Consider the following 26,078-nt stretch of genomic DNA (forward strand, 5'->3'; position numbering starts at 1 on the left):
GGTAACAACTAATATTAAATAAGTAAATTTTATTATTTTAATTTTGAGAGGAAATATTTCCCAAGATACTTTCACACAATGTTACATGGAGCACTCTTATAACAAAAACTTTAAAAGTTATATTAAAACGAAATGTAAATTAGCTAAAGAATGTTTCCTCATAATTTCTTAGCAGTTTTGCTAGGATTCCGAAAGATTCAAATTCAAAAGTATTTATATTATTATTATTATTATTATTATTATTATAATATACTGATATAATGTATATAATACTTAATATAATGAACTTATTTTCACTTGCTTTTTAAGATGGTAAGAATACAATTCTAAATAGTATAATTAATTAAATTACTTTTTTAAATATTTATGTAATGTAAATAGTACTTACATTATGACGTCCAGAAATAATAATAATAATAATACTAATAATAATAATAATAATAATTATTATTATTATTATTATTATATTACTGAAAATGTCAATTTATTAGACGAGCACAAGTATTTAGTATTTTTCTTTAAAGGAATTATTTAATAGTTAGAATTGTAGGGGCACGTGGGTTGTGATTTCACAGAATATTTAACAGGTAATTGCATTTGAAGAAAGAAAGAATTTGTTTTTCATATATATATTGAATAATGGTCCCTATTGTAAAATCATGACAGGGATAAATAGTGTGGGCATGTGGTTTTTTTTATATATGAATTAATAATAAACATTAAAATAAAAATAGTAAAAGCACTAGTGAAGATATATCAATAATTAAAAATAATATTACATTGCAATATAAATTATTTATCACAACTTTAAGACATAACGTATATATCTCTATGAAATCTTTGTACTTTGTTGTGTTATAAAAAAAAAAGGTTTAATTGATTCGGAGTTCCATATATGTGCAGATTTGCTTCAATTAGATCTTTGTATTTTAAAGTAGCTCAATTGGGTCCCTAGGTCTCTATTTATAAAAAATTGAATCTGTGGACGACGTTAAAAGTGTTGTCTGGTGGCTAAGTAAGGTTGCATTTGATAGGGACATGGTACATAAAGACGTACTTAAATGATTTTTAATTTAAAGAAAGAGTGCGAATAAAGCAATTACTCTTGAAAATTAGATTGGAAAAGACGATGGAAAAGAAAACAGATAGACAAATCGGAAGGGTAGCGTAGAAGAAGGGGATTGTGCAGTTTTGGTTAGGGTTCTGAGGAAAATTTGGAAAAGGAATGAACAGAGAGTTGAAAAGGAGGGAATGAGGTTTATAGTTGGGTTAAGAAACAACATGCATTGCAGACACCATACAACCATTGCGTTTTCTTTCCCTTTCTTTATTTTCTCTTGTTGGTTGGGTTGGTGCAGTACAAAAATTTATCATAAAACCAATTTCTTCTTCTTTTTCTTCTTTTTTGTTTACAAGGCAGAACACTTTTCTATTATCTATCAAAACCTTCAAATCCATTAGATTCAACCTCTGAATTCATCATTCCAATTCCCTAATTTCCTTTTGGTCATGCAAGTCTTGACCCCGCCATCAGAACCTTGGTAGCCACCGCGTAGCACCTCCACCAAAACCTGGAAAACAGAAAAATCAAACCGGCCCCAATCCATTGCAACCATGGCAGAACACGAACCCTAATCGCAGACAATCCCACATCGCCATCTTCCACCATCACCATTCATCTTCAGGGAAGTAACCATCATCCACGAACCAATTGTCGTCGCTCACCACCATCAACAACCATCACCGTCGTTGTTGGCCGAGGGGTTCTTTTCGGTGCGACACGCCATAGCTTCAAGCCTTGAATTTTCCAACCTGGTCATCCAATGAACCATCTTCTGCTTGGATCGTGTTCGGTGCAAATGAGTGGTTCATAGGAGTTGTTTTTAACCCACGAACCCTATTTCCCCCAATTTCGCACACACCCAATATCTGATCCTAATATCTTTTAGGTTTAATCATTCACTAAGTCCCTATTTTCGCATGGAATCTCAATTTCGTCCCTTTCTTTCTGAAAATATCAATTGGGTCCCAATTTTATGAAAATTGCAACAAATCAATCCTTTCCGTTAAATAGTGTCAAACGGCGTTACGGTGTGTTTGACGTGGCACGCTGTTGTGGACGTGTTATCTGACGTGGTTGAAGAGAGCAGGAGCAGTGGGGCACGTGGATATTGAATATTTTATAAGTAAAAAGAAAAGAATTGTTTTATAAGTAAAAAGCACGTGGATATCGAATTAGGGATTCTTCTCAGTACTTCTAGGGTTCGGTTCGTGCAGATCGAATTAGGGATTGAGGTTTCGTGCAGATCGAATTCTTCTGAGTACTTCTACGGTTTAATCGAAGTTGCGGTTGAAGATGCATCCCTGCTCGTCTTCGTCATGCAGCGGGTGGCGGAAGCAAGATAGTAACGTGGTCTGTGGTGGTGCTCGAGGAGTTAAGAACAGCAATGGTAGTCCGTTGTGCTATTGTGGGATGAAATGTGTTATCAGAACTGCAAGAACAGTCAAGAACAGAGGCAAGCAATTTTGGGGCTGCCCTAAGTTCAAGGTAAGGTTTTTTGTTGGGTTTTTCGTTGTTCTTATTTTCAGTTCGAGGGTGCCCTGATTGGTGTTTTGTTGTACAGAATGGTGGTGAAGATGGTGGTTGCAATTATTTCACATGGTGTGCAGATCATGGGGTTATTGAAACGGAAAGTAGTGCAAAGTGTGAAGGCAAGTCTGAGTGTTTGCTGAACAGAGAAGCAATGGAAGGTGGATGGAAGATTATAAGTGATTTGGACTGCTCTGTGAAGAAATTGGGAAATAGGCTTAATGTACTGTTAGGGATTGTCTGTGTTCTTGTTGTGGTGAACATTATTGTACTTACAATAGTGTTTTTTCGTTCACCATCACCATGATTTCATTGTAGTTATGATGGAATGTACTTAGAATGCAATGAACCAAAGTTATTTTGACTATAAAAGTTTGTATTGTTTGTAATTTTTGGTCATATATGTGACGCTTGTTCTTATGATGGAATGTACTTCATGTTGATTTTGCATGTTTTCTCAGTTAGCGAGCGTCCGTATCTAGCGTTCGGTTTTAATCTGGGTTGAATCTTAAAGCGTTCGGTCTGTGTGGTAGTGTTTGTGAGCGTTCGGTTTTGGCGTTTTGTTATACTAGTGATTGTAACGTTCGGCAGACTCGAGTAACTTTTAGGCGTTCGTTCCTTATATGTGATGTTGATTTTGCATGTTTTCTCAGTTAGCGAGCGTCCGTTCGGTTTTAATTTGGGTTGAATCTTAAAGCGTTCGGTCTGTGTGGTAGTGTTTGTGAGCGTTCGGTTTTGGCGTTTTGTTATACTAGTGATTGTAACGTTCGGCAGACTCGAGTAACTTTTAGGCGTTCGTTCCTTATATGTGATGTTGATTTTGCATGTTTTCTCAGTTAGCGAGCGTCCGTTCGGTTTTAATTTGGGTTGAATCTTAAAGCGTTCGGTCTGTGTGGTAGTGTTTGTGAGCGTTCAGTTTTGGCGTTTTGTTATACTAGTGATTGTAACGTTCGGCAGACTCGAGTAACTTTTAGGCGTTCGTTCCTTATATGTGATGTTGATTTTGCATGTTTTCTCAGTTAGCGAGCGTCCGTTCGGTTTTAATTTGGGTTGAATCTTAAAGCGTTCGGTCTGTGTGGTAGTGTTTGTGAGCGTTCGGTTTTGGCGTTTTGTTATACTAGTGATTGTAACGTTCGGCAGACTCGAGTAACTTTTAGGCGTTCGTTCCTTATATGTAATGTTGATTTTGCATGTTTTCTCAGTTAGTGACCATCATCCTTATTGCTGGATACTCCATATTCACACAGGGCCAATATCATCACCTTCATTAATCTGAAGCACTGTATAATAGTAGAATGTGTTGTTTAATATCAACATAACATCAATGCACACAACAGATAAATGGAACCAAATGAAGCATATCTGCTGAAATTTAATTAAGCTGAAGTTCCTACATAAAAGTGCTGTCATACAGACCAGAATATTACATCAGTTATCAACATAAAAGTGCTGTCATACAGTACCAGAAATATTACAAATTTGCATCAGTTAATTCCTACTGTCTACTACGGTTGATTCCCAGAGTGATGTGCTGATGTACTGGGCTGATGTGCTGATGTACAGAATATTTCAGATTGTTGAGTGGATGGAGTTGCTTGGGTTGCTGATGTACTGGGCACAGTTCCTGGTTGGGTTGCTGATGGGCAATGAGTTCTGTTATGGCCATGTTCTCTACATATGCCACATCTCTTTTGCAAGCCAGATTTGGTCATTCTTGATTCATCCTTCCTCATTTCCCATTACTCTAGCCTTCGTTTTCTCTTTGGTCGTCCACGCATTACTCTTTTGTGTGGTGGAGACACATCAGGATATGGAGTAATGTTCCACATGTTGGCTCCATTTAAGGGATATATGATTGTTGAATATGTCTCCTCATATTTGGACTTCATGTAGCAAGACTCAATAAATTGTTCTCCATCAATGTTGAGGAACTTCATTGCAGCCAATGAATGACAACAGGGGATTCCAGTCATCATCCAAGTTCTGCATGTGCATGAGGACTCATCTAGGTTGACTACAAACTTATCTCCATTGTTAGACATGTGACGAACTTCGAATAGCTTGTTGCCTGACCAATTGTGTACAAGAAGACAACAATAATTATTAGGCACAGTAGTAAATTAATATATAACATAGAAGTGATTACAGAAATTTACCTAGGAATCCAATTTTGAGTTAAATGACATTCCTTTCTAAATCTGGATAGAATCTTGGGACAGATGGATCCAGTAAATGATGATAGGCTTGACCTGTTCTTTGCCCATCTTTGCATGAAGTAAAGTCGTATCGTCTCCAACATCGTAATGATGGGTTTACTCCTGGCAGAAACGAGGACACTATTGAAGCCCTCACTCATATTGTTTACTAAGGTGTCAGATTTAGCTCTTTCAGTGAACCTTGATCTTGACCAATACCTACAACAAATAATAGAATTATTATTAACATTATATGAATAAGGAATTATGTTATACTTTTGAAGACTAACCTTGGAGGGATGGCAATCAAATGCTTATAAGCATCTTCGTTTACTGCTCTTATGTTTCGCATTTCCATCTCCCATGTTTGTGGATGTGTGGCTGTAGCTGCCCTCCACATTAAACGCTTCAGGTTTTTACCAGGGTATTTCTTCCTGAAGTTGGCATACATATGCCTCACACAAAACCTTTGATCAACTCCAGGAAGCAATTCATCTATTGCATGAAGTAGACCCTGCAAACAATATACAAGTAATGAATACAGGCAACAAATACTTAACAACCTCAAATTAAAATGTACAAATTAATATTACCTTCTGTTGGTCTGATATAAAGGTAAATGTGGAACAAATTTCAGCCCCTCCAAGGTCATCTACCAACAGTTCCAGGAACCACTTCCATGACTCCTTGTTCTCAACTTCAACAACACAGTATGAAATTGGCAACATCTGCTCATTCCCATCTCGGCCCACAGTTGTTAACAACTCACCACCGTACTTACCTTTCAAAAATGCTCCATCTAAACCAATAATTGGCCTGCATGACATAAAACTGTCTTTGCAAGCCTTTAAACATACATAGAATCTCTTGAAAATGACTTTACCCCCCACATCCTCAACCTTTAGTTTCACTATTGACCCAGGATTTTTGGCCACCAACTCATGGGCATAATCATATAACCTTTTATACTGTTCTTTGAAAGAGCCATCAATTTGCTCTGTTGCTATGTTTTTGGCCCTATAGGCCATACACCTAGAAATACCAATGTTCCATTTCCTTTGAATTTTTTCCCTTATATCCACACCCTTAACTGTAGGATTATCTCTAATAGTTTTGTGTATCTTTTTGCTCAAGCACTTGGCATCAATTAATTTAAGGTTGAACTCCCTGCTACAGGTATGGTTGTCCACCATTGATCTCAACTGCCATGTTTTCACTGCCTTCATATAACCAAAATATAACTTCCAAGGGCATTCACCTTTTGCACCCACACACTTCAACCTGATTCTTTGTTTATCATTCTTAACAAAGTGTATATTTCTTCCATTATCCAACGCATAATCTTTTATAGCCTTCAAAATGTCTCGCTTTTCAGCAAAATATATCCCAACTTCCCACTTAAAGTCAACCATACTTTTTGGCAACACAAATGTTGGAAAACTCCCATAACCCTCTACACTAGAACATGGTCCACTAGAGTCACTTTCTGCTCCACCAATTAATGGTCCACTAGACTCATTTGACATACTTTGGACTTCCACTTCCACATTTCCCTCCAAGTCTGCATGTATATCATCATCTATATCACAACCAACATTGATATCAACAAGCCCCTCCAACCACTCATTATTTCCATCACCACTACCATTCTCAAAAGAGGAATTCCAACTTCGAATTTCCACATTTGCTTCAACTTCATTCTGTTCTACACCTTCATGTTCACCATCACCATCAACCTCTTCCTCCATAACAGCCTCAACTTCCACTTCTTCACCATCCCCACTAACTTCCTGAACTTGTTCAACTCCAACAACCTCTTCCTCCATAACAGCCTCAACTTCAACTTGTTCACCCATCTCTTCCAACACACAACCAACTTGTTCAACTCCAACAACCTCTTCCTCCATAACAGCCTCAACTTCCACTTGTTCACCCATCTCTTCCAACACACAACCAACTTGTTCAACTCCAACAACCTCTTCCTCCATAACAGCCTCAACTTCCACTTGTTCACCCATCTCTTCCAACACACAACCAACTTGTTCAACTCCAACAACCTCTTCCTCCATAACAGCCTCAACTTCCACTTGTTCACCCATATCTTCCAACACACAACCAACTTGTTCAACTCTAACATCCTCTTGCTCCATAACAGCCTCAACTTCCACTTCTTCACCATCACCACCAACTTCCTCAACTTGTTGAAGTCCATCATCCTCTTCCTCCATTACAGCCTCAAATTCCAGCATATGTATGACTTTGGGTTCAGAAACAGGGTGTATCAAAAACACATGGACCTCACCATTCAGCCTAGCTAAATTAACCATATGCATGGCACCAGTGTCATCACACAGACGCTCTAACTTATCATCCAAAATTGAAGCCCCTCCTACAGAGTACCACATATCTTTAAGCCCATCGTATCCCAAAGACTTCACTACACTAACAATCACGAAATAACTCCAAACATCTGGGTCAAACATAAACCTAGATGTCTCCCCCCCTTCATACTTAAGTTTCCCATCGTTAACTAATTTCCCTCCATGGTGAAAGACAACCTCAATATCCTCGTCCATGATGCAAAACACTATATATAAGTATTTGTACACCTATAATATAATCAATTCACGACAAAACATGTATTAAAACCGTAACCAAAACACACTCACACACACAGAAAATTATCACTTTAAACATGGGGGGCATGGGGGGACCACAACATTGCAATAAAAAATGGAACACAATCCGACCAACGGGACCACAACATTGCAATCAAAAATAATACACAATACATAGATGGGGACCACCACCCAACATCGCAAGATAAAGGTTTCTAACAAAACCAAACTTTTACTGACCTGGCCACTCCAAATTGCAACTGAAGAAGGTCCCACAACTCCGATGACGACGACGACAACTGCACACTCTCTGAAGGTCAACCTCGATTCAACCCTAAATACCCAAATTGATACCCCAATTTTCTGAAATGAAATCAACTTTGGACGAACCGAACCCTAGAAGTACTGAGAAGAATCCCTAATTCGATATCCACGTGCTTTTTACTTATAAAACAATTCTTTTCTTTTTACTTATAAAATATTCAATATCCACGTGCCCCATTGCTCCTGCTCTCTTCAACCACGTCAGATAACACGTCCACAACAGCGTGCCACGTCAAACACACCGTAACGCCGTTTGACACTATTTAACGGAAAGGATCGATTTGTTGCAATTTTCATAAAATTGGGACCCAATTGATATTTTCAGAAAGAAAGGGACGAAATTGAGATTCCATGCGAAAATAGGGACTTAGTGAATGATTAAACCTATCTTTTAATTTGATTTCCAGAAATAACATTAACGTTATGTGTTTTTATTATATTTATCATATTTTAAACTTTTTTTAAAATTAAAAATCAATTAAGTCCACATAATGACGTCTTTATATGCCACGTGGTTATGAAATTTAACGCTGTTCACAGAATTTAACGGTATGGATTTTATTGATTCAATTTTACGTAAAAAGGGACTCAATTGAACTCTTTCAAAATACGGAGTGGATTCTCGCGAAAAAGTCGTATGTGCCCTCTAAAAACGACGCGACGTAATCGGTTACAGTATAGTGTAACTGATTAGAGAAGAATAAAAAGTTTTGGCGGGTAGACGTAATCGGTTACGGCATACGTAACCGGTTACGCCCGGTTATGCAATCGCGCGAGGGTCGAACAGCGGAGGCAACTGGAGGCGTCTCGGGCCACAGCTCTCGACGGCAGATTCGGTAGAGGCACGGCGAGGAGAGGCGATAGTATTTCTCTCTCCGCGTGACCAGCGATGGTCCTGGCCTGGTGGCATCGGTCGCGGCTCGCGATGGTCGGCTCCCTCAAGTGGCGAAGACGCAAAAAAGACGAGAGATAGGGAAGGTGGTGGCGCGATGGCCATTTTGGCGCGGTGGCCGGTTTGGTGGCACGCAGGGAAGACGCCCCTTCGTCGGAGTTCTGGGCTGGAAGGTGGCGTGGTGGCTGGATTCGAAGAAGCGCTGGCGACGTGCTGGGCCGAAGGGAAGGGCGCCATTCTTTCTCGCTCTGGGGAAGGGTCTGTGAGAGCAAATGGAGAGGAAGATGCTGAACCTAGGATTCATAAAAAACGAATTGTGCCAAACTCTGAAACAAAAAAAAAGATATATTTTCCTTGCACCCTCAGCTTTCCTTGCACCTCATCTTTCCTTTTCGAAAAAAAAAAACATAATACTTATAATTTTAAAAATCTACGTCTTAATAAAATTGAATATATTATATTTTCTAATTTATTAAAAATAAGTTGATTATTTAATTTTTATAATTTTTAAACATTAATTTTATAAATTATTCATATTTTTTTTTCTTTATAAACATTTTTACAATTAAATATAATATTTATAAACAACATTTTATATTAATTTTATAATTAGGGGCATTTTGGTAATCTTTAATTTCTATCAATTAAACTAATTTTTAAAATCTATCACATCAATCAAATCCTACACTAATTCTCACAAACTTTACTTCCAAATCCACTCTCAATTACTCACAAATCCACTCAAAAAAACAACAAAAAAATTACCCTCAAATCCACTCAAATCCATTCAAATCATCTCCTCCAAATCATCTCCTTCAAATCAATCCAAACGAACACAAACTTAATGACGCAAGACCTCCGAATCAATTAAACCTAAAAGAAAAGTAATTCAAAGGTTGTCTGGTTTAACAAAGTTCCATTCCAATGTATAAAATTGCACCGGTTATACTAATTTTATAAGAAAAATATACTTTGACACATCTAAGTTTTTTTACTTGGCACTACCTTCTTTACTTTTTTCCTTTATTCTTTCTCGAAAAATTAAAAAAGTTAACTTTTTTTAAGACCATTTTATCTTGTGTCAATGTGAGATCTACCTTAACCCATCATCTAGTTGAAAATTGAAATTAGAGATCAATTTAAAGTATGTCGAGAATTGAAACCAAAAGTTCTCAGCCGTTCGTTCTCATAAGTCTACACCTTCAGCCTCACGGACGTTCGACCTAATTGACGTTCGGCTACTTGGACTCAAACCATTCAACCCCAAAGACATTCGGTCGCTCGTCCTCAATTGTTCCGCCATTCATTCTCAATAACGTTTGGACGCTCGTCCTCAATTGTTCAAATATTAGGCCGCTCGCCCTCAGCCGTTCGGCCTTTATTGGCGTTCGTTCAGATGTGCCTACACTTTCTCCTTATGGCCGTTCGACCTTATGTTTTTGGTCCTTTGACTTTAGTCGCTCGGTCATCGATGATCAGCTTTCAACCATTCGACCTCAATGACGTTCGGTCTCTTGCCTTCAAACGTTCGGCTATTTATCCTCATTAACGTTCGGCCACTCTCAGAATCTACTGTTCGCCATCAACTGTGCATGCAACCGTTCGTCCTTTAACTTTGACAAACGTTCGTCCTCCACCATTCGTACTTTGCCGTATTACAACGTTCGTCCATACTCACCTTTGGCACGTTCGGCGATTTTCAGCTTCAACCGTTCGGTCGTTCTCAAGAGTCCACTATTCGACCGTTCGGCCATTCAGATCTTTAGGACGTTCAGTCATACAAAGACTCAACCGTTCGGTCATCATGTTTCAGTGAACGTTCGGTCTTCATGTGAACGTCCAGTCATGTTATGTGAACGTTCGGTCAAGTTATATGTGAACGTTCGGTAATTTTTTGCATAAGTGAACGTTCGGTGTTGAAATTATTGATTCTCAGTTGAACGTTCGGTCGTGTAATGTGTTAGTGAGCGTTCGGTTATATTGTTTAATAAGCGTTCGGTCTTTATTTGAACGCTCGGTCTCAATGACCTTTGTCTTCACCATTCGTACTACTGCTTAATTTCGTCCAGTGTTCAGTTTTAAGCGTTCGACCCGGAAGCAACTAGCGTTCGGCAAAGAGTGTGTTGAGGCGTTCGTCCTAATCACTCCCGTCTTATGCCGCTCGTCCATGTCAAGCCTTCCAACCGTTCGACCGTTCGCACTCAGACGTTCAGATCACTCCTCATCGTCTACCGCTCGTCCAGATCACTTCCACTCTTCAACCGCTTGTCCTCTACACTGTACATCCGTTCGTACTGTACTTTGTTCAACCGTTCGTCCTTTACCTCCACGACTGTTCGTCCTTTACCTTCGAAACTGTTCGGTCGCTCGTCCTCAGACGTTCGGCCATTTAGTCTCATTGATGTTCGGTGTCGCAACCGGAATCACGACGGGACGACGATCCAAAAATAAAAAGAAAAAATGAAACGGAACGGGTTTTGAAAAGAGATTTTGGAGTCGCCACCATAGTTTATTCTGGAAAACTACGGAAAAACCATAAAACAATAAGACACAGTCCACGAAAACCATATTCTGGGTTCGGGAGTCGGTTACGTGTAGGGAAGGTGTTAGCACCCTACAACGTCTGCCCTAAGGCAGTACCTTTAACTAAATGCACGAATATGATGTGGTTTTCAGAATGTTTCACTATCCCTTAAAATAAAATTCTAAATAAACAAAATATTATTTTTTAGTTTTTTGGGCCCGACAAGGATTAACCTTGCTCCTACGTATTCTCATTCAGAATGAGAAATCAGGGTTACGTAGTTCTTTTTAGGAAGATTATTTGTTTAAAATGGATGTTTTTAGTTTTTTTTGAAGATTTTATATTTTTTGGTATTTTTTATAAATAACAGAATAGATATTTAGCACAAGGACGATGCGAGCGATCACACGTGTGCTTAACCTTTAAAACATATTCTTGCAAATTTTTATTTAAGAAAGAGAAAAGGTTTTAGCACAAGGACGATGCGAGCGATCACACTTGTGCTTAAACATTAAAACATATTTTTGCAATTTTTATTTAAGAAAGAGAAAAGGATTTTATAGCACAAGGACGATGCGAACAATCACACGTGTGTTTAATCCTTAAAACATATTTTTTTGCAATTTTTAATAAAGGAAATAGAAAAGGTTTTAGCATAAGTCTAATAGATATAAATAGGTTTAATCCTTTACTACATCCCTATTTATGTACGAATTTCTCAATTGGGTCCTCGTTTTTTAAAGTGTATCAAAATGGTCCCTAATTTTGAAAATTGATATCAATTGAGTCCTTTCCGTTAAGTTGGCTGGACGGCGTTAAAAAAATTGATGAGTGGATGCTGAGATGACGAACGAGCGCTCGTCCACCAGCGAACGAACGCTCGTCCAGCAGCGAACGAACGCTCGTCCACCAGAGAACGAACGGTCGTCCAGTGTGGAACGAACGGTTGTCCAGCAGTAAGAGGTCGACGAGCGTTCGTTCAGTGGTCGCCGAGCGTTCGTTCGCTGCTGGACGAGCGTTCGTTCGGTGGTGGACGAGCGTTCGTTCGTCATCTCAGCATCCCACTCATCAATTTTTTTAACGCCGTCCAGCCAACTTACTCAATTGATATCAATTTTCAAAATTAAGGACCATTTTGATACACTTTAAAAAACGAGGACCCAATTGAGACATTCGTACATAAATAGGGATGTCGAAAAGGATTAAACCATATAAATAAAAACAAGTCTAATAGATATAAATAAAAACAATAAATAGAAAAGGTTTTTATCTTTTTCTTATTTTTTGTAATTTTTATGTAAAAACAATAAAAACAAGTCTAATAGATATAAATAAAGCAAAAGGGGGGTTATCATAATAAAAACCAACTAATAAAAATAAAAGCATGAAAATAAGAGAAAAGCCCAATAGGAGTAGGGGTACATAGATAAAAACCAGGGGTGCGTGCGGAGTAAGACTGGGGCTCCTTTAGTTTGGGCCGAAACCCTCTGGATCTGTCAGGGGTATAAGAATGAAAATGGAGGTGCAATCTGAAATGTGTGTGGGGTCCAATTCTTTTCTTTTTACTGGTAGAAAAACTTAAGCACAAACGAAAAGGAGGTGCACGCATGAAAATCGGGGTGCGCGAAGGAGAAAAATGTTTTTATATCATTTATAATTTTGATTCAATTTTTAAAATTCTCACTGTAATATTTGTTTATTTATTTTATTTTATTTATGTTTAGTTAAAATTATCAAGACATTGTGAATCCACTGGTTCATCATGAGTTTACTTGGATTGAGTTAGAAAAATGTATATTCTAAGATTAAACTAAAACTGATTTACTTAATTATATTTAACGAGTTAAAACCAAAGGTAAATTGACCTTTAACCTATCAATAACAATTTATTTATTTTTTTACCATTTTGTAATAAGTTTTAGGTTGTTATTAACTACTTCTAATATTATAGATTCACAACTTGATTTTTTTAAATACTAGAATAGAATACTTTAATTTATATATATATATATATATATATATATATATATATATATATATATATATATTAATACATTAATCATTAATTAGTATCTTTATAATAATATTTAGAAAATTAGATGAACAATTTGATTCCGATGATATAAATATATTAAGAAAATAAATATTATAAAAATAAGTGAACTACCTCACCCATCTATTAACTCGTGATTAGTCAAACTAAATTACAAAACTTTTTACTTACCAAAAAGTGAATTAGATGAAACTGACTTTTTTTTTTAACTAAATCCATGGTGAACCAACTCATATGATTCAAGTTAGCTCACTTTAACATCTATCCATTACACACTAATTTTGTTTATTTATTTCATTTCATTTATTTTAAGGTCCTTCATGCTAATTTATACTTTTATTATTATATTCATTTATAATATTATAACCCGTATAAAATTATTTTTTTAAAATTCTACTTTGATTCTTACTTTATTTTTGTATTGTTTTAAAACATTATCATTTTATAATTCAAATTAGAATTGAGGTTATCTAAGGTGTAAACAGAAAGTGCTCCTAAAAGATTAAATCCTCAACATGCAACCCTTTTTCAAGTCAAGATCAAGACCATAGTAAAGAATTCAAACTTTTAACTAGGATAAGAAAATTCAAAACCCTAAATGCATATTAAACGGATCCGCTGTCAAATGCGTATGGGCAATCACGAAAAATGACACGAAAAAGCCTTAGATCGTTCAGTAGTATTAGATGTTATTTGAGTTGTAATTGAACGTTCGGTATTAAATTTTGTAAATACCGTTCGCTCCTGACTCTTTTTCATTTCTCTTATATTGTACGTAAAGTTGTACTTAATGTCGTTCGGCTTTTGAGGGTAGTATTAATGTAAAGACTGCACTGATTTATTATGAAATGTAATTAATTCTATGATACAGTGATTACTATATTTTGGGATGTTACAAAATCTAAAAAAAACTGTTGATATTGGAATTTAAAATATAAAAAATTAAAAAAAAAAGCCTTTTTTCAGTAGACCCGTAATAAATTTTCACATATTTGTAATCTATAAGAAGAGTTCATATTATAGGAACAAAATTTGAAGAATGAAGAATTCAACAAATTTAATAGTTTTTAAAAATTAGTAATTTATCATAACATGTAATAATAATATAATGACATAATAATACTAATATAATACTAATAAAAATTAAATAATGATATAAAACAATAAATAAATAATTGATGTAATTAGGTCTTTCTATTAATATTGCACTAAACTGTTAAAGATATGTTACATGTTAGTTAATTTTTTTTTTTGTTTTTTAAATAATTTTTAATTATTTTTATTTTAATTTTTTAAATAAAATTTTGCATATGTCAAACTAATGTCAATATCATATGGTAGTGATAATGTGATGTGGCAGTGACACTTTTCATATTAAGTGTTTTTGTTTTAATTTCAATTTATTTTTTCTATTTCTGTTTTGTTTCAATCTAATCTCAATTTTTTTTTAAAAGTAAAAATTTTATCCCTGAAATTTAATTTTTCTATATATGTTATAGAAATAGTTTTATTAAATATTTTTTACAAAATTATTTAAGTTTATTCATATTTATATTTTACATTAAAATTTATTTAAAATTATTTTTAAATTTTAAGTTAATTTCTTTTAAATGTTATAAACTTATTTAAAATTCCTTTAACAATTTACGTTTAAATTTATAAAAAAATTATTTTTAAATCAATTAAAACATTTGTATAAAAATGATTGAATTTTATACATTTTAAAAATATACAATGATTTAAAAGAATTGAATTTATTTTATTTTATGGAATGCAATTGATAAATAAGTTTAACATATTTTTTAGTTAAAATAAATTTTGATAATAACTTTCTATTAACAACTTTAAAACAATTTTAAATATAATTCAATGTAAAATATAAATATAAATGAATTTAATTTTGTTAAAAATATATAATAAAAATTGATAAGTGTGAAAAATACTTGTTTTCATATTTATTAATTATCTCATTAGCTCAAAGTTGTGATTATTCATGAAATATGTGTTTTTCTCATAGAAAATATGTAATAGTTAGTAGGAAAGTGGTGTAGTTCTTTGTACAAGAATTGTATACATCATTGGAGTGTTATCAACAGTTCTCGCTAAGCCAATCATCATGTGCTCAGCTACAAGGAAGATTATTCACTTAGCGCATCATCGCATTCGCTCAGCGAATGGAGTCAGTTAAGACATCATAAGTTGACTTTTCGCTCAAAGCATGATAGTTGTGCGTTGAATGAAAAACTTTAGAGGAACTCCAAAAGGCTACTTAAAGATATTAAGACATCATTTCTGCAAGAGATTGCTTCAAATATGTATGTTTTAGATGAATAAGTAGAGCTGTCAATTTGACCCATGACCCCGGGGCTAGCCCTAACTCACTCTTGAAAAAGCTCCCTCTTAAGAAGCCCCTCAAATGGGGGCCAAGAAAAAGCCCCAACCCCCAAAAGCCATCTCTTAAGGAGGTTAGGGTCAGGGTCTAAGATGGGTTTAGCCCACTAAAAGATTTTTGGAAACTAAATTTCAACATTCTCATAATAAAAGTACTAAATTTTATATTCATGAAATTGATTTCTTATTTCAAATTATTAAATAAAACTAATTAATTATAGTATAATAGAATATTTAATATTCAAAATAACTACTTTTTCAAATAATTAAAAACAATTGCAAACCACACACTTAATTTTATACAACTAAATAGTATTACAATTTTTTTTTTGCTAAAATATTATAAAGATGTTTTATTTTGTTGTCAATTTTAATACAATTATGTCTTATATTGCAAAAACCAATTATTAAAAAATTATATATAATTAGTAATATCAAAATAACCCCAAAGAGAGATAATAACATGTTAAATTAATTTAATATTTGGACTGCTTTTACAGTTCTTAAAAAGAATCACTCTTTTGTTTCCTCGACTTCTAAAATATCACTCAATCGGTTTTAAATTATTTAAAATTAAAAATAATTCAAAAATTTATTATCTAAAATTTTTGGATCAAAAATAATATTAATATTTTATGTGTAAATTGAACTTATGTTTTATTTTGTTTTTTTCTCTCTGATAATCTTTTCTCAAAATCACCATAAGATATATTATAAAAAGAAAATTAATTTCTGAAAAATTTATAAAACAAAGAAAATTTTAATTAGACATAAAGTACTAAAGAATGACAATATTACAGTGTTTCAATTCTTTAACTAACACATTAAATAATTTATTTTTAACTTTCAATTAGAACACATAACATAAATGTATGTTTATGTTTATCACATTTAAAATATAAACATTTTGAGTGAGTAATACGAGGAGATTGAATCCTATGGACAAATACAACAGTAGCTTGCACAATGTTTATGAGTTTTTTCTTTTTACTTATTATTTATGTTATGAGCATGATTTGTCGAGTATAAAATGAAAAATAAAATCATTTATATTTAATTCTTTTTCAATAGCTTTCTAAGAAAATAAAGAAGCCTTATATTTTTTAAAATTAAGAGCTTCAATTATAGAAAATCTTCTCTTAAATTTCAATTAAGATAATTTCAGATAGAAAGTTAATTTCTAACTTATAACCTAAAAAAAAAGCGAAATTAAATATTTAAATTTTAAATTTATAAAATGATCCTTTAATTATATACTTAGATAATCTAACTCAATAAATATTGTCATTTTGCTTTTGTTTTTTTATTCTAGAACTCTCCTCCTATAAAAATTTCAATTTATTTTCTATAGTAACTATTTTTGTAACAAATTAAGATTAATTATATTTTTTCTTGTATTCAAAATGAACTTTTTTTCTAAAGAAAAGGCCCATGGGTTGGTCCTGACCTACAGGACTTTTAAAGAAATTTTGGCCTTGTGGACTTTTTCTACAAAAGGCTTTTTGGTCCTGTGGATTTTTCTAACCCCAACCCATATGGGTTAGGACCAAACCATGTAAGAGACGTCAAATTGACGTGTCTACTTTTAACGAATGTTGACTTGTTCATAGCTCTTCATTTATACTGTATATATATTAGTTTTGAAATATGCTGTAATTAATGTTTTATCGAAACGTTATATACTATAATTTTAATAGTTTTTATAACTAAATTTACAATTTAGTAACATCATAAAATTCTGTAGTGAGACTGAAAATAAACCCATATTAATCTTATCTTTAACCCCCTTAAAAGGAGATTCTAGGAGTTAAAGACATTTTTTTTACCCCTACTTGGAAGACTTTCTAAAACAAGACTTTTATAAAAGTGAATTAGAATTGAGCCATAAGACATGTGTTAAATTGACACCTTTACTTTTCACTAAGAATCTTCAAAAATACCTCATTTGCATCTTTTTTTTTATGGAATCTTAAATAGGCGTCTTGGCGAGCAAACGTTACCATGCTAGGACTTTCGAATTTAGGATTGTATTTACCATATGATTTTAATATGATATTAACTATTGAAGAAGATTCCAATTATTAAATGAGTAACTGCGTCCTCTGTAGAAACATATAATTATAAAACCGATATGTTGATGGTACAGCGAAAACAGTTCAGAAATATAATGGTACAATATCACATTAAAAAAACTTCAACTTCACATTAGTAGTCATCACCCCTTGATATAACTTCTTTGCATGTTGGTCGGAGTAAGATTGTATGTTCGAATTGTGATACATAACTTCCTTTCACATCACACAGAGGAGGATACGGCTGCATAAAATAACAAAAAGTTACCACTTCACGAAAATAATTTCAAAGTTAGAATCAGGAAAACAACAACATACAAAATCAAAAGACATGTTGCATCAAAGAACAGACACGTGTTGGTGCCGAGGATATTATCATACATGTCCAACATTGTAATTGACAACACTTTTGTTAGACACAGTTCAGAGTTACCAAAATCTCCCTCAGACACGTATTACTTCTTATTGAAGCCATTAAAATATGCATTAAATTTTTAAAAAGTTGCAAAAATATTTATATCTACAAAAGCATACCTGAACAATGCCAGCGTCACACAAATTCTTTAATGCCATTAAGTATTTAGTCTCCCCCAGGCGATCTAAATACCGTCTACAAAAGGCCAAAGTAGAGAAGTTCTTGTTAATATTTGCTAACAGTTGTTTTGCTCTAGGCAATCTCAGCGGGATATGACCAACATCAAAATTTTTCATGTAGTGGCTGCATTCCAGGTCTTCTCGTACATATCCTTTTCCTGAGCATAATATAACATACATAACATTTAAAGAACACTTACGTCCTGTATTGTTCGAAGAGAGTACAATAATCTAAAACCCAAAGAAACCACAATACCCGTTGATGCGAAGGTTTCAATAGCAAAAAATTCACCCTCTTCCATCTTTGTCTGCTCCCCGCCTTTCACAATGGGAACAGATTTTCCAGCATGGATTTGGTAGCGACCAATGCTATGCCCATTCAAATTCCGTATACTCTTCACTGCAATAACATTCCCATTACAATATATATCACTTTCTATACGATAACACAATACTGGTATTATTATATACTATAGAAATATGGAGACAAATATTATAAATTATATGATTGTGAGAAAAATCATCCTTTAGCCATTTTCAAAACTTGACCTACTAATAAATTAAGGCATCAATGAAAGTTAACAATATTGTTTCCAATATATATATATATATATATATATGTATGTATATATTAGATTATTATGAATTATTTAAATTATCAACCAATATTAAATTATTCAACTAATATTGCTAAGACCATCTACCAAATATGATAGAAACTACATATCAAGCACTGGACAGTCTAGCACAGCAAAGAGTCTAGGAACCTTAAGACAATTTTATTGAGCCATTCTTCACAAATAATAATGAAGTGTTAATACATAATGCTTCCATTTCTACAATGCGATGAGAAAGATATGATCCAAATAAAAAGACAATAAAATACATATTACTAAGACCATCTACCAAATATGATAGAAACTATATATCAAACACTGGACACTCTAGCACAGCAAAGAGTCTAGGAACCTTAAGACAATTTTATTGAGCCATTCTTCACAAATAATAATGAAATGTTAATATATAATGCTTCCATTTCTACAATGCGATGAGAAAGATATGATCCAAATAAAAGGACATTACAAGCATCATATACCTTGATACACCTTTCCGTTAATCTCAACCTCATAAGATTCCATGACCTCTTGTATAGCGGCACCAATGTCACAAAGGCGCACATCGATTCCAGCTTCCTAGATGGCAACCATAGCATTCAAAGGAACCAGTAAACCACAAGATTTAATTGGTGCATACCAAAACATCACAACACAGAGCAAACAATAAAATGAATGGTAGAGGGGATAAGGAAGAGAAGTTATTTTTCAGGTTAAGCTTATGAAGCTTTTCCATTAAAGAGTTCTATAGATAGAGAAACCGTGCAAATCACATTTGAGTATTCCTACTCTGATATTTTTTCTTATTGTATATATATATATATATATATATATATATATATATATATATATATATATATTTATTGATATGAGTATGCCATATGAGAAGAAAAAAGTCTTTTGATTAAATTGATTCAGTGTAGATCAGTACAGGAAAACATATATACAGAGAGAACTCTACCCCTGGCATAATGATTACAATGATTTCTAGTATCTTACAATACTCATACATGAATAAATTATTAGCAATGCTTACAATCCCGTTCAAGATGATAGGACCAAACACTAAGGGAGTTAAAATTGAGATTGTGGTTAGGATCTTGAATGGTTCACCAAATCTTAAATCATGAGATTGTAACACGGATCATGGATTTCACTTTCTACAAACAAAATCAATCTCTTGATCAACATTTTGTATGAATGAGGATAAGGGATGTTGTCAGAGAGTGGAGAGTTTATGAGAGGAGAAGGAAGAGTTAATGTCCTAATTGTTTTAACCGTTAGGAGAGGCGAGAAGTTAGGAATTGTATAAATAGAGTTCGGTAATTTGTATAGAGGGGTTGTTGAATATTCTTTGGTAGAGACAGAATGTTTTGTCCTGTGGAGGGAGATTAGGCTCCCGTACTGTGAATGTACATATGTCTTGTTGAATTGAAATACAAAACTCATTCTTTTACAGTGTGAGTTCTTGTTTGTGAGTGTTTTAGATAGGTTTCATACCCAGAAATCAATTGGTTCAACCTGCCGAATCCAAATTGGGAGAGAAAGGCGAAATGGAGGGAAGAGTCGAAGGGCGATTGAACGTAGTCAAAGGACAACTGGAGACCATGGAGATTGCAATGGATGGGTTGAAGGCGGAGACGGGATGCGCCAAGACTTACAAGAAGTCATGTGAATCCTGGGAGGATGAAATCGAAACCAGGAGGGAAACTCGGATGGCAGCCAAGCATCCATCAACGAGAACCGAAGGGGCAAGCGAGAAGAAGATGTTGGAGGGAGAGAAGTCGAACGCCATGATGGGCAACCCAATTGGAGAAAAAGGGTAGATTTCCCAGTCTTTAAGGGTCTCGACCCGTTGAAATGGATTAATCGGGCTGAGAAGTTCTTCGAGCTACAAGGTGTGGTGGAGGAAGAAAAGTTATCATCAGTATGGAAGGTAACGCCAACTATTGGTTCAAGTTCTGGAACGATAAAGCCAAGAATCGTTCTTGGGTAGGCCCGAAGGGAGCAATGATTGTTAGATTCAGAGGCAGGAACAAGGGTACCATCTTTGAAAGGTTGGCAGGGATTAAGCAGACTGGGACCGTGGAAGAGTACGTTCAAGATATCGATATCTTGGTGGGTCAGACAAAGGGAGTGTCGAAAGAGTAGCTATTGGGGTATTTTCTCGAAGGTCTGCAAAAACGCATCTGAAACCAAGTTCAACCACATGATCCGCAAGAATTGATGGCAACTATGAGGATCGCACAAGATGTTGAGGAGGCTCACAGTGGTGTGAAGGCTGGGAGCTGGAGTGTGACCAAGAATCAGCCCTCTTAGGGGCGTACAACAGGAACCGTGAATTCTTGTTTGAGTGTGTTAGTGAGTGTTTTAGATAGGTTTCATACCCAGAAACCCATAAGATGTAAACAGGCCCCTTCTAAATTTCTTAATTGTATATTTAATTGGATTTGGGTGAAAGACATAGCTAGTGCACATTACGTGAAGTACGTTACATGTGTCTTTATTGGGTTTTATTTTAACTACAACAAGGTGAATTTTAATTTCCTTAATTTTTAATTTGGTTTGGGTTTTATTTTAATTTAAACCTCTTCAATCCAATAAAGTGAATAGGTGATGCAGCAGAAAACACACATAATAGGGTTAATTTTTAATTGCATTAATTATTAATTAATTTTAGGTTTTATTGTAACTGAACCCCATTCACCAAAAGATTTGAACCTGTGCAGCAGAAAATACAAAAAAATGTTGATCCACACAATTTAACTACTTGACGATCATGTGTAAGATTTGAATTGAAAATACTACAAGCTCATAGGATTGAACGTTTTAGGATGTAAATATATATTCTAACTATACCGCCAAACAAATAAAGGTAGACCGACACTTTATTAAAGAAATATTAGATAGTGACCTAATCACAACTTCTTATGTCCCTTCTAAACTTAAGCGAGTAGATCTGTCCACAAAAAGTCTTCCACCGAATGATATCATGATCTCACATGCAAGCTAGAAATGATAAATATCTATTCACTTGCTTGAGGGGGAGTGTTGATTACAAGTGTGTTGTTGGAAGATTCTAGAGGTCTCCTTGTAATCATTAATATAGGATTAGAGTTCTATATATAGAGTGATGTCCTGTCTCATTAAATCAATTCAACAAAATTGCTTCTCTTCTATAGTTAATCTCTAGTTTGCGATGTTCTCTAAGCCCTCCTAATAAACCCAAAGGTTGGTATTAAATACCTTGGTGTTAGAGCTTCTCACCAAGTCTTAGAGCTACAAGAGAGTGGTTCATGTGGTTATATTGACATAACTGTCTTGACAAGGGACTAGCCAAGTAGTTGATGCACAACAAGCTCAATGGGCACAAAGGCTACGAAGTGTTTGCCGAATACCAATTGCAAGACACGGAACATGAATTTCACTTGAAATATAAGATTCCAGTCAAATTTCTTTACAAGGGCTATGAGAAAAGTTTGAGTCACACGAATATGACTAGTTAATTTAATTATTTCTTTAGACAAATGGAGTACATTTATCAACATGATATTAACAGTGTTTGTTCTGAACAATTCGACATTATTAATTGACCATGTTAGATATAGATCTACGCAACATAATACTGCTCGTTTGACAGGGTTAAGCATCTTTTCCAGAATGTACCTTAATACCCGTATTAGTTGCTTCCCGAGAGGCTTCAAGCAATGGATCAAACATAGGGTTGAATGCCACAGTAAAAGCACAATCAACTATATATCCTATAGAAAGAATCCATAAAAGGGTTCAACAGGAGTAAAATTAAAAAATACACTAGTTACTAGAGTTATCATAGCTATAGAAGAATTGATAAAAAAAAAATTCCCACGCATTACCATCAACATGGGTGCCAAAATCCAGTTTCATCACATCATCATACTGAAGTATAGTCTTGTCCCCTGAATTTGGGGTCCAGTGAGCAGCAACCCTGGGGGAGTAAGAGAGTTACATTTAAGAAAACAAAATGATGAAAAAACCACAAACAACTGTGAAACTGTGAACATCGTATTGGAACAACAGTTTTTCAACTATCTTTGGCACTTAATTGTAAGTCAGTTACACAACTAACTCTATATGCAGTTAATACAAGTCGCTATAACAAATATACTGATCCAACACATACTTCAGGGTCACGGTTGTCATTGTCAAATTGCAGATCGGCCTACCTGAAAAGTGGATAGCAGGATACTGCAATAACTCTCAACCGTTCAACTGATTTGATATCTAATAAGTTGTCTTAAAACTTCAAGGTACTTTCTTCTTATCATACTCTTAATTATATATTTTTTTATATAGGCAATTTTGTTCAATGGTGCATCAAATCATTTCTAAGACACGTATTTTATCACTTAATTCATTTTAATATTGTTATTTATTTTGATCATGTAGAATATTGTTTCAATGATTTGTTATATAGTTATTTTTGTTTTCAAACTTGTTCTCATAAGTGTAATTTTACTATCACAATTATATAAAAATGTTTCATTTATTATAATATAATAATTTGTTGTCATAAATCTTTTTCATGAGCATCAAACACAGATTGAAGTTCTAAAGATGAAAGATTTATGTTTAAATTCGAATTATTAATTTAATTTTTTTCTCTACGATTTTGATTAAGTGGTGTATTATAATCTTTATTAGTATAAAAAGATATTTCATTATAAAGAAATAAAAAGACATTTGAAATATTTTTAAACTTCATTCTTTGTTTTCTTTTTATAATTTTTTAAAAATAATTTTTAACTTTGTTTCATTTGTCCTTTCCTTTTCTTCATTTGTTTCGTTACCTATGTTAATTTGCATAAAAAATGAAAACCGCAGATCAAGATTTACAGGTACCAACTCAATAAGAAAACATATATGGGCCCGGATCCGGGTATACATATTACCTACTGGAGATATGATGAGGCAAAATTTATACCCGTTGGGTATGAGAATGAATTTTTACTTTGGGAATATGGATGGGATAGTAAAACTCACGCCTGTCTCGTCCCATTACCATCCCTAGCTGCTATTCACTGCCTAGTACAGTGCAACCTTTGATTTGATCAGTGTAAAATGATATCAGATTACTCTTCTTGCTCAAATCTCTTATGGTCACAAATACCAGTGTCCCTCTTCTCATATCAATTATTGCATGTTCCCCTCCATTTAAAAGAATCTAACAAGTGTCAACAAGTTAGCTAAAGAAATTGTATATCTATTGAATTTCATGCCACTCGGTATGATTTCAAATCTTAGGTCACCAATCAAGTGTTGGTGCATAGGTATATAGGTCCTGATGGTCTTTATGTGTATCCACTCCTTCAACTTCAACCCAGATTGGTTCCCATGCATATTTACTTTCCAATTTAATAAAGAACAGCATAAGTAGTTGTACTAAATGTGTCATGCTAGGTTAGGCCATCCTAATAGTTACGGTCATAAGCGTGTTTTATACCAATTTAATTTTCTGCTTTCTAATAAAATGTATCAAATTTTTGTTGTACTAGTTGTATGAGAAAGTCGCAGAGACTTCTCTCCACTTTATCAGAATATATTTACTCTTCACCTTTATAATTAGCTTAATAGGACCCTCCATATTATCTTCACTGATAATTATCACCTTCGTAGATGCTTATTCTCACTTTACTTGGCTATGCAACTTAAACATAATTTAGAAACATTGACTAGTTTTAAAAAAAATTTGACCATGGTTGAACTTCAATTTAACATTAAACTCAAAAAGTTACAAACTCACAAAGGAGGATTATTGAACACAAACAAAGACACGATTTTCCAGTCATGATTATTAATCAACTTTTCTTATTGGTTCTTCCACCTTTCTTCACATTCCAGATCATCCAAGGCACGATTTTGCCATTTTTTTATTAGTAAGTGCCATTACTACATTTTCTCAAGCACATTCATTTCGATTTAATTTTTCTTTAACAATCACTCATCCAGATTGACATTCCCACATCAATAAGGCACTTCACTCGATATTTAGTACAAAAAAGGAGAAACCACAGATACAGAGGAAAGTAGAAAACAAAAATATAAAGGGTTACCAGTTTAAAGAGCATCCTGTGGGGAATGCAATGCCAGCTTGAAGGCCATCCTCTGATATTAGCTTACGGACAGTGTTCTCCAATGTTTCACATATGTCGGTCATTAACATTCCAGGCTTTAAAATGCCTTTCATATATTTGCGAACTGCTTATAGATAAAAAGAGTATACTGAGTTTACATAATCTTGGTGTGAAATCCTATTTCCAGTCAAGGCAGTCAGAGGTGAAATGTAGTTTGGAAAAGCCATATAAAAAATCAGTATGGCAGTATGGCAGGTCACTGCGGCTACTGTGTTAAATACAATATCTGCATACTTTCAAAAAATGAAAACTTGTAAACCCAACCATAATTAGGGTTAGAGATGTTTTTGGCTAGTTCTATAATACCAAATTTTGGTAACTGTTGTTCTTATTTAAAAGTGAAATCTTTTTTTGTTTGTTACTAAACATTGATCTGTTAGGTCTGGACTTTTTACATGTCAAATGGAATGCTAGCAGAAATTTCTTCGGCCAAAAACTTCTGTTGAATAAAATGACACAAGATCTCTCTATGTTTTGTTCACTTATGAAGCACTAGGTTAGTAGCCATGTGACGAGCTGCCTGGTTATCACAATATAACTTCATCAGTTGAATATCACAAAATCTAAACTATTGACAAAGTTGTTTAATCCATATCAATTTACACGTGACTGTGGCCATAACTCTAAACTTCCTTTCTCACTACAAAAGTAACAGCCATATTCAACCATTTTCTCTGGATTTGGATCCATAGGATTGTCAATGACATGTGGTCAGTCATGCTTGTTTTCTCCAAAATTATTAGAGAACTTCCTTTGACTTGTTTCTATCGGTGAGTATTTCAAGCAATCAATATGCTTTGTTTGAAGGCCAATAAATAAATTCTGTTTCAACAGGAAAACTATGGTAGCATCATTCCTTGTAATGACTACATCCAAAGTTGTTAAACTCGAGAGTTTATGTAAACTCGTGAGAGTTCAGTAAACTCGAATCGTAAACTCATAAGAGTTTACTTTACATGAAAAAAATCTAAATTCATAAAAATCTTTTTCATAGAAATATTGTTAGTGTAAAACATAAATTAATATGTTAAAGTCTCT

The 26,078-nt window shown here is 34.1% G+C and overlaps 2 protein-coding genes and 1 pseudogene across 2 annotated transcripts; 2 read left to right on the plus strand and 1 right to left on the minus strand.

The window, feature by feature from the left end:
- Positions 1-2,156: 2,156 nt before the first annotated feature.
- LOC148206169 (uncharacterized) lies at positions 2,157-2,897 on the plus strand. Its single transcript, XM_088114750.1, has 2 exons — positions 2,157-2,548; positions 2,625-2,897. Exons 1-2 carry the CDS (start codon positions 2,357-2,359, stop codon positions 2,895-2,897), a joined length of 465 nt encoding a protein of 154 aa, XP_087970876.1. The 5' UTR covers positions 2,157-2,356.
- A 1,432-nt stretch (positions 2,898-4,329) lies between these two features.
- On the minus strand, positions 4,330-7,361 carry LOC148206170 (uncharacterized). The gene is made up of 5 exons (XM_088106978.1): positions 6,573-7,361; positions 5,379-6,485; positions 5,076-5,299; positions 4,775-5,004; positions 4,330-4,658 (listed from the first exon to the last, which is right to left on the minus strand). The coding sequence occupies exons 1-5, from the start codon at positions 7,359-7,361 to the stop codon at positions 4,330-4,332; spliced, it is 2,679 nt and encodes an 892-aa protein (XP_087963104.1).
- A 13,012-nt stretch (positions 7,362-20,373) lies between these two features.
- On the plus strand, positions 20,374-21,129 carry LOC148206171 (uncharacterized; annotated as a pseudogene).
- Positions 21,130-26,078: the final 4,949 nt, after the last annotated feature.

Source organism: Vigna umbellata, chromosome 1 (genome assembly GCF_029865625.1).
Source record: "Vigna umbellata cultivar VRB3 chromosome 1, Vumbellata_1.0, whole genome shotgun sequence".
NCBI classification, from domain to species: Eukaryota; Viridiplantae; Streptophyta; class Magnoliopsida; order Fabales; family Fabaceae; genus Vigna; species Vigna umbellata.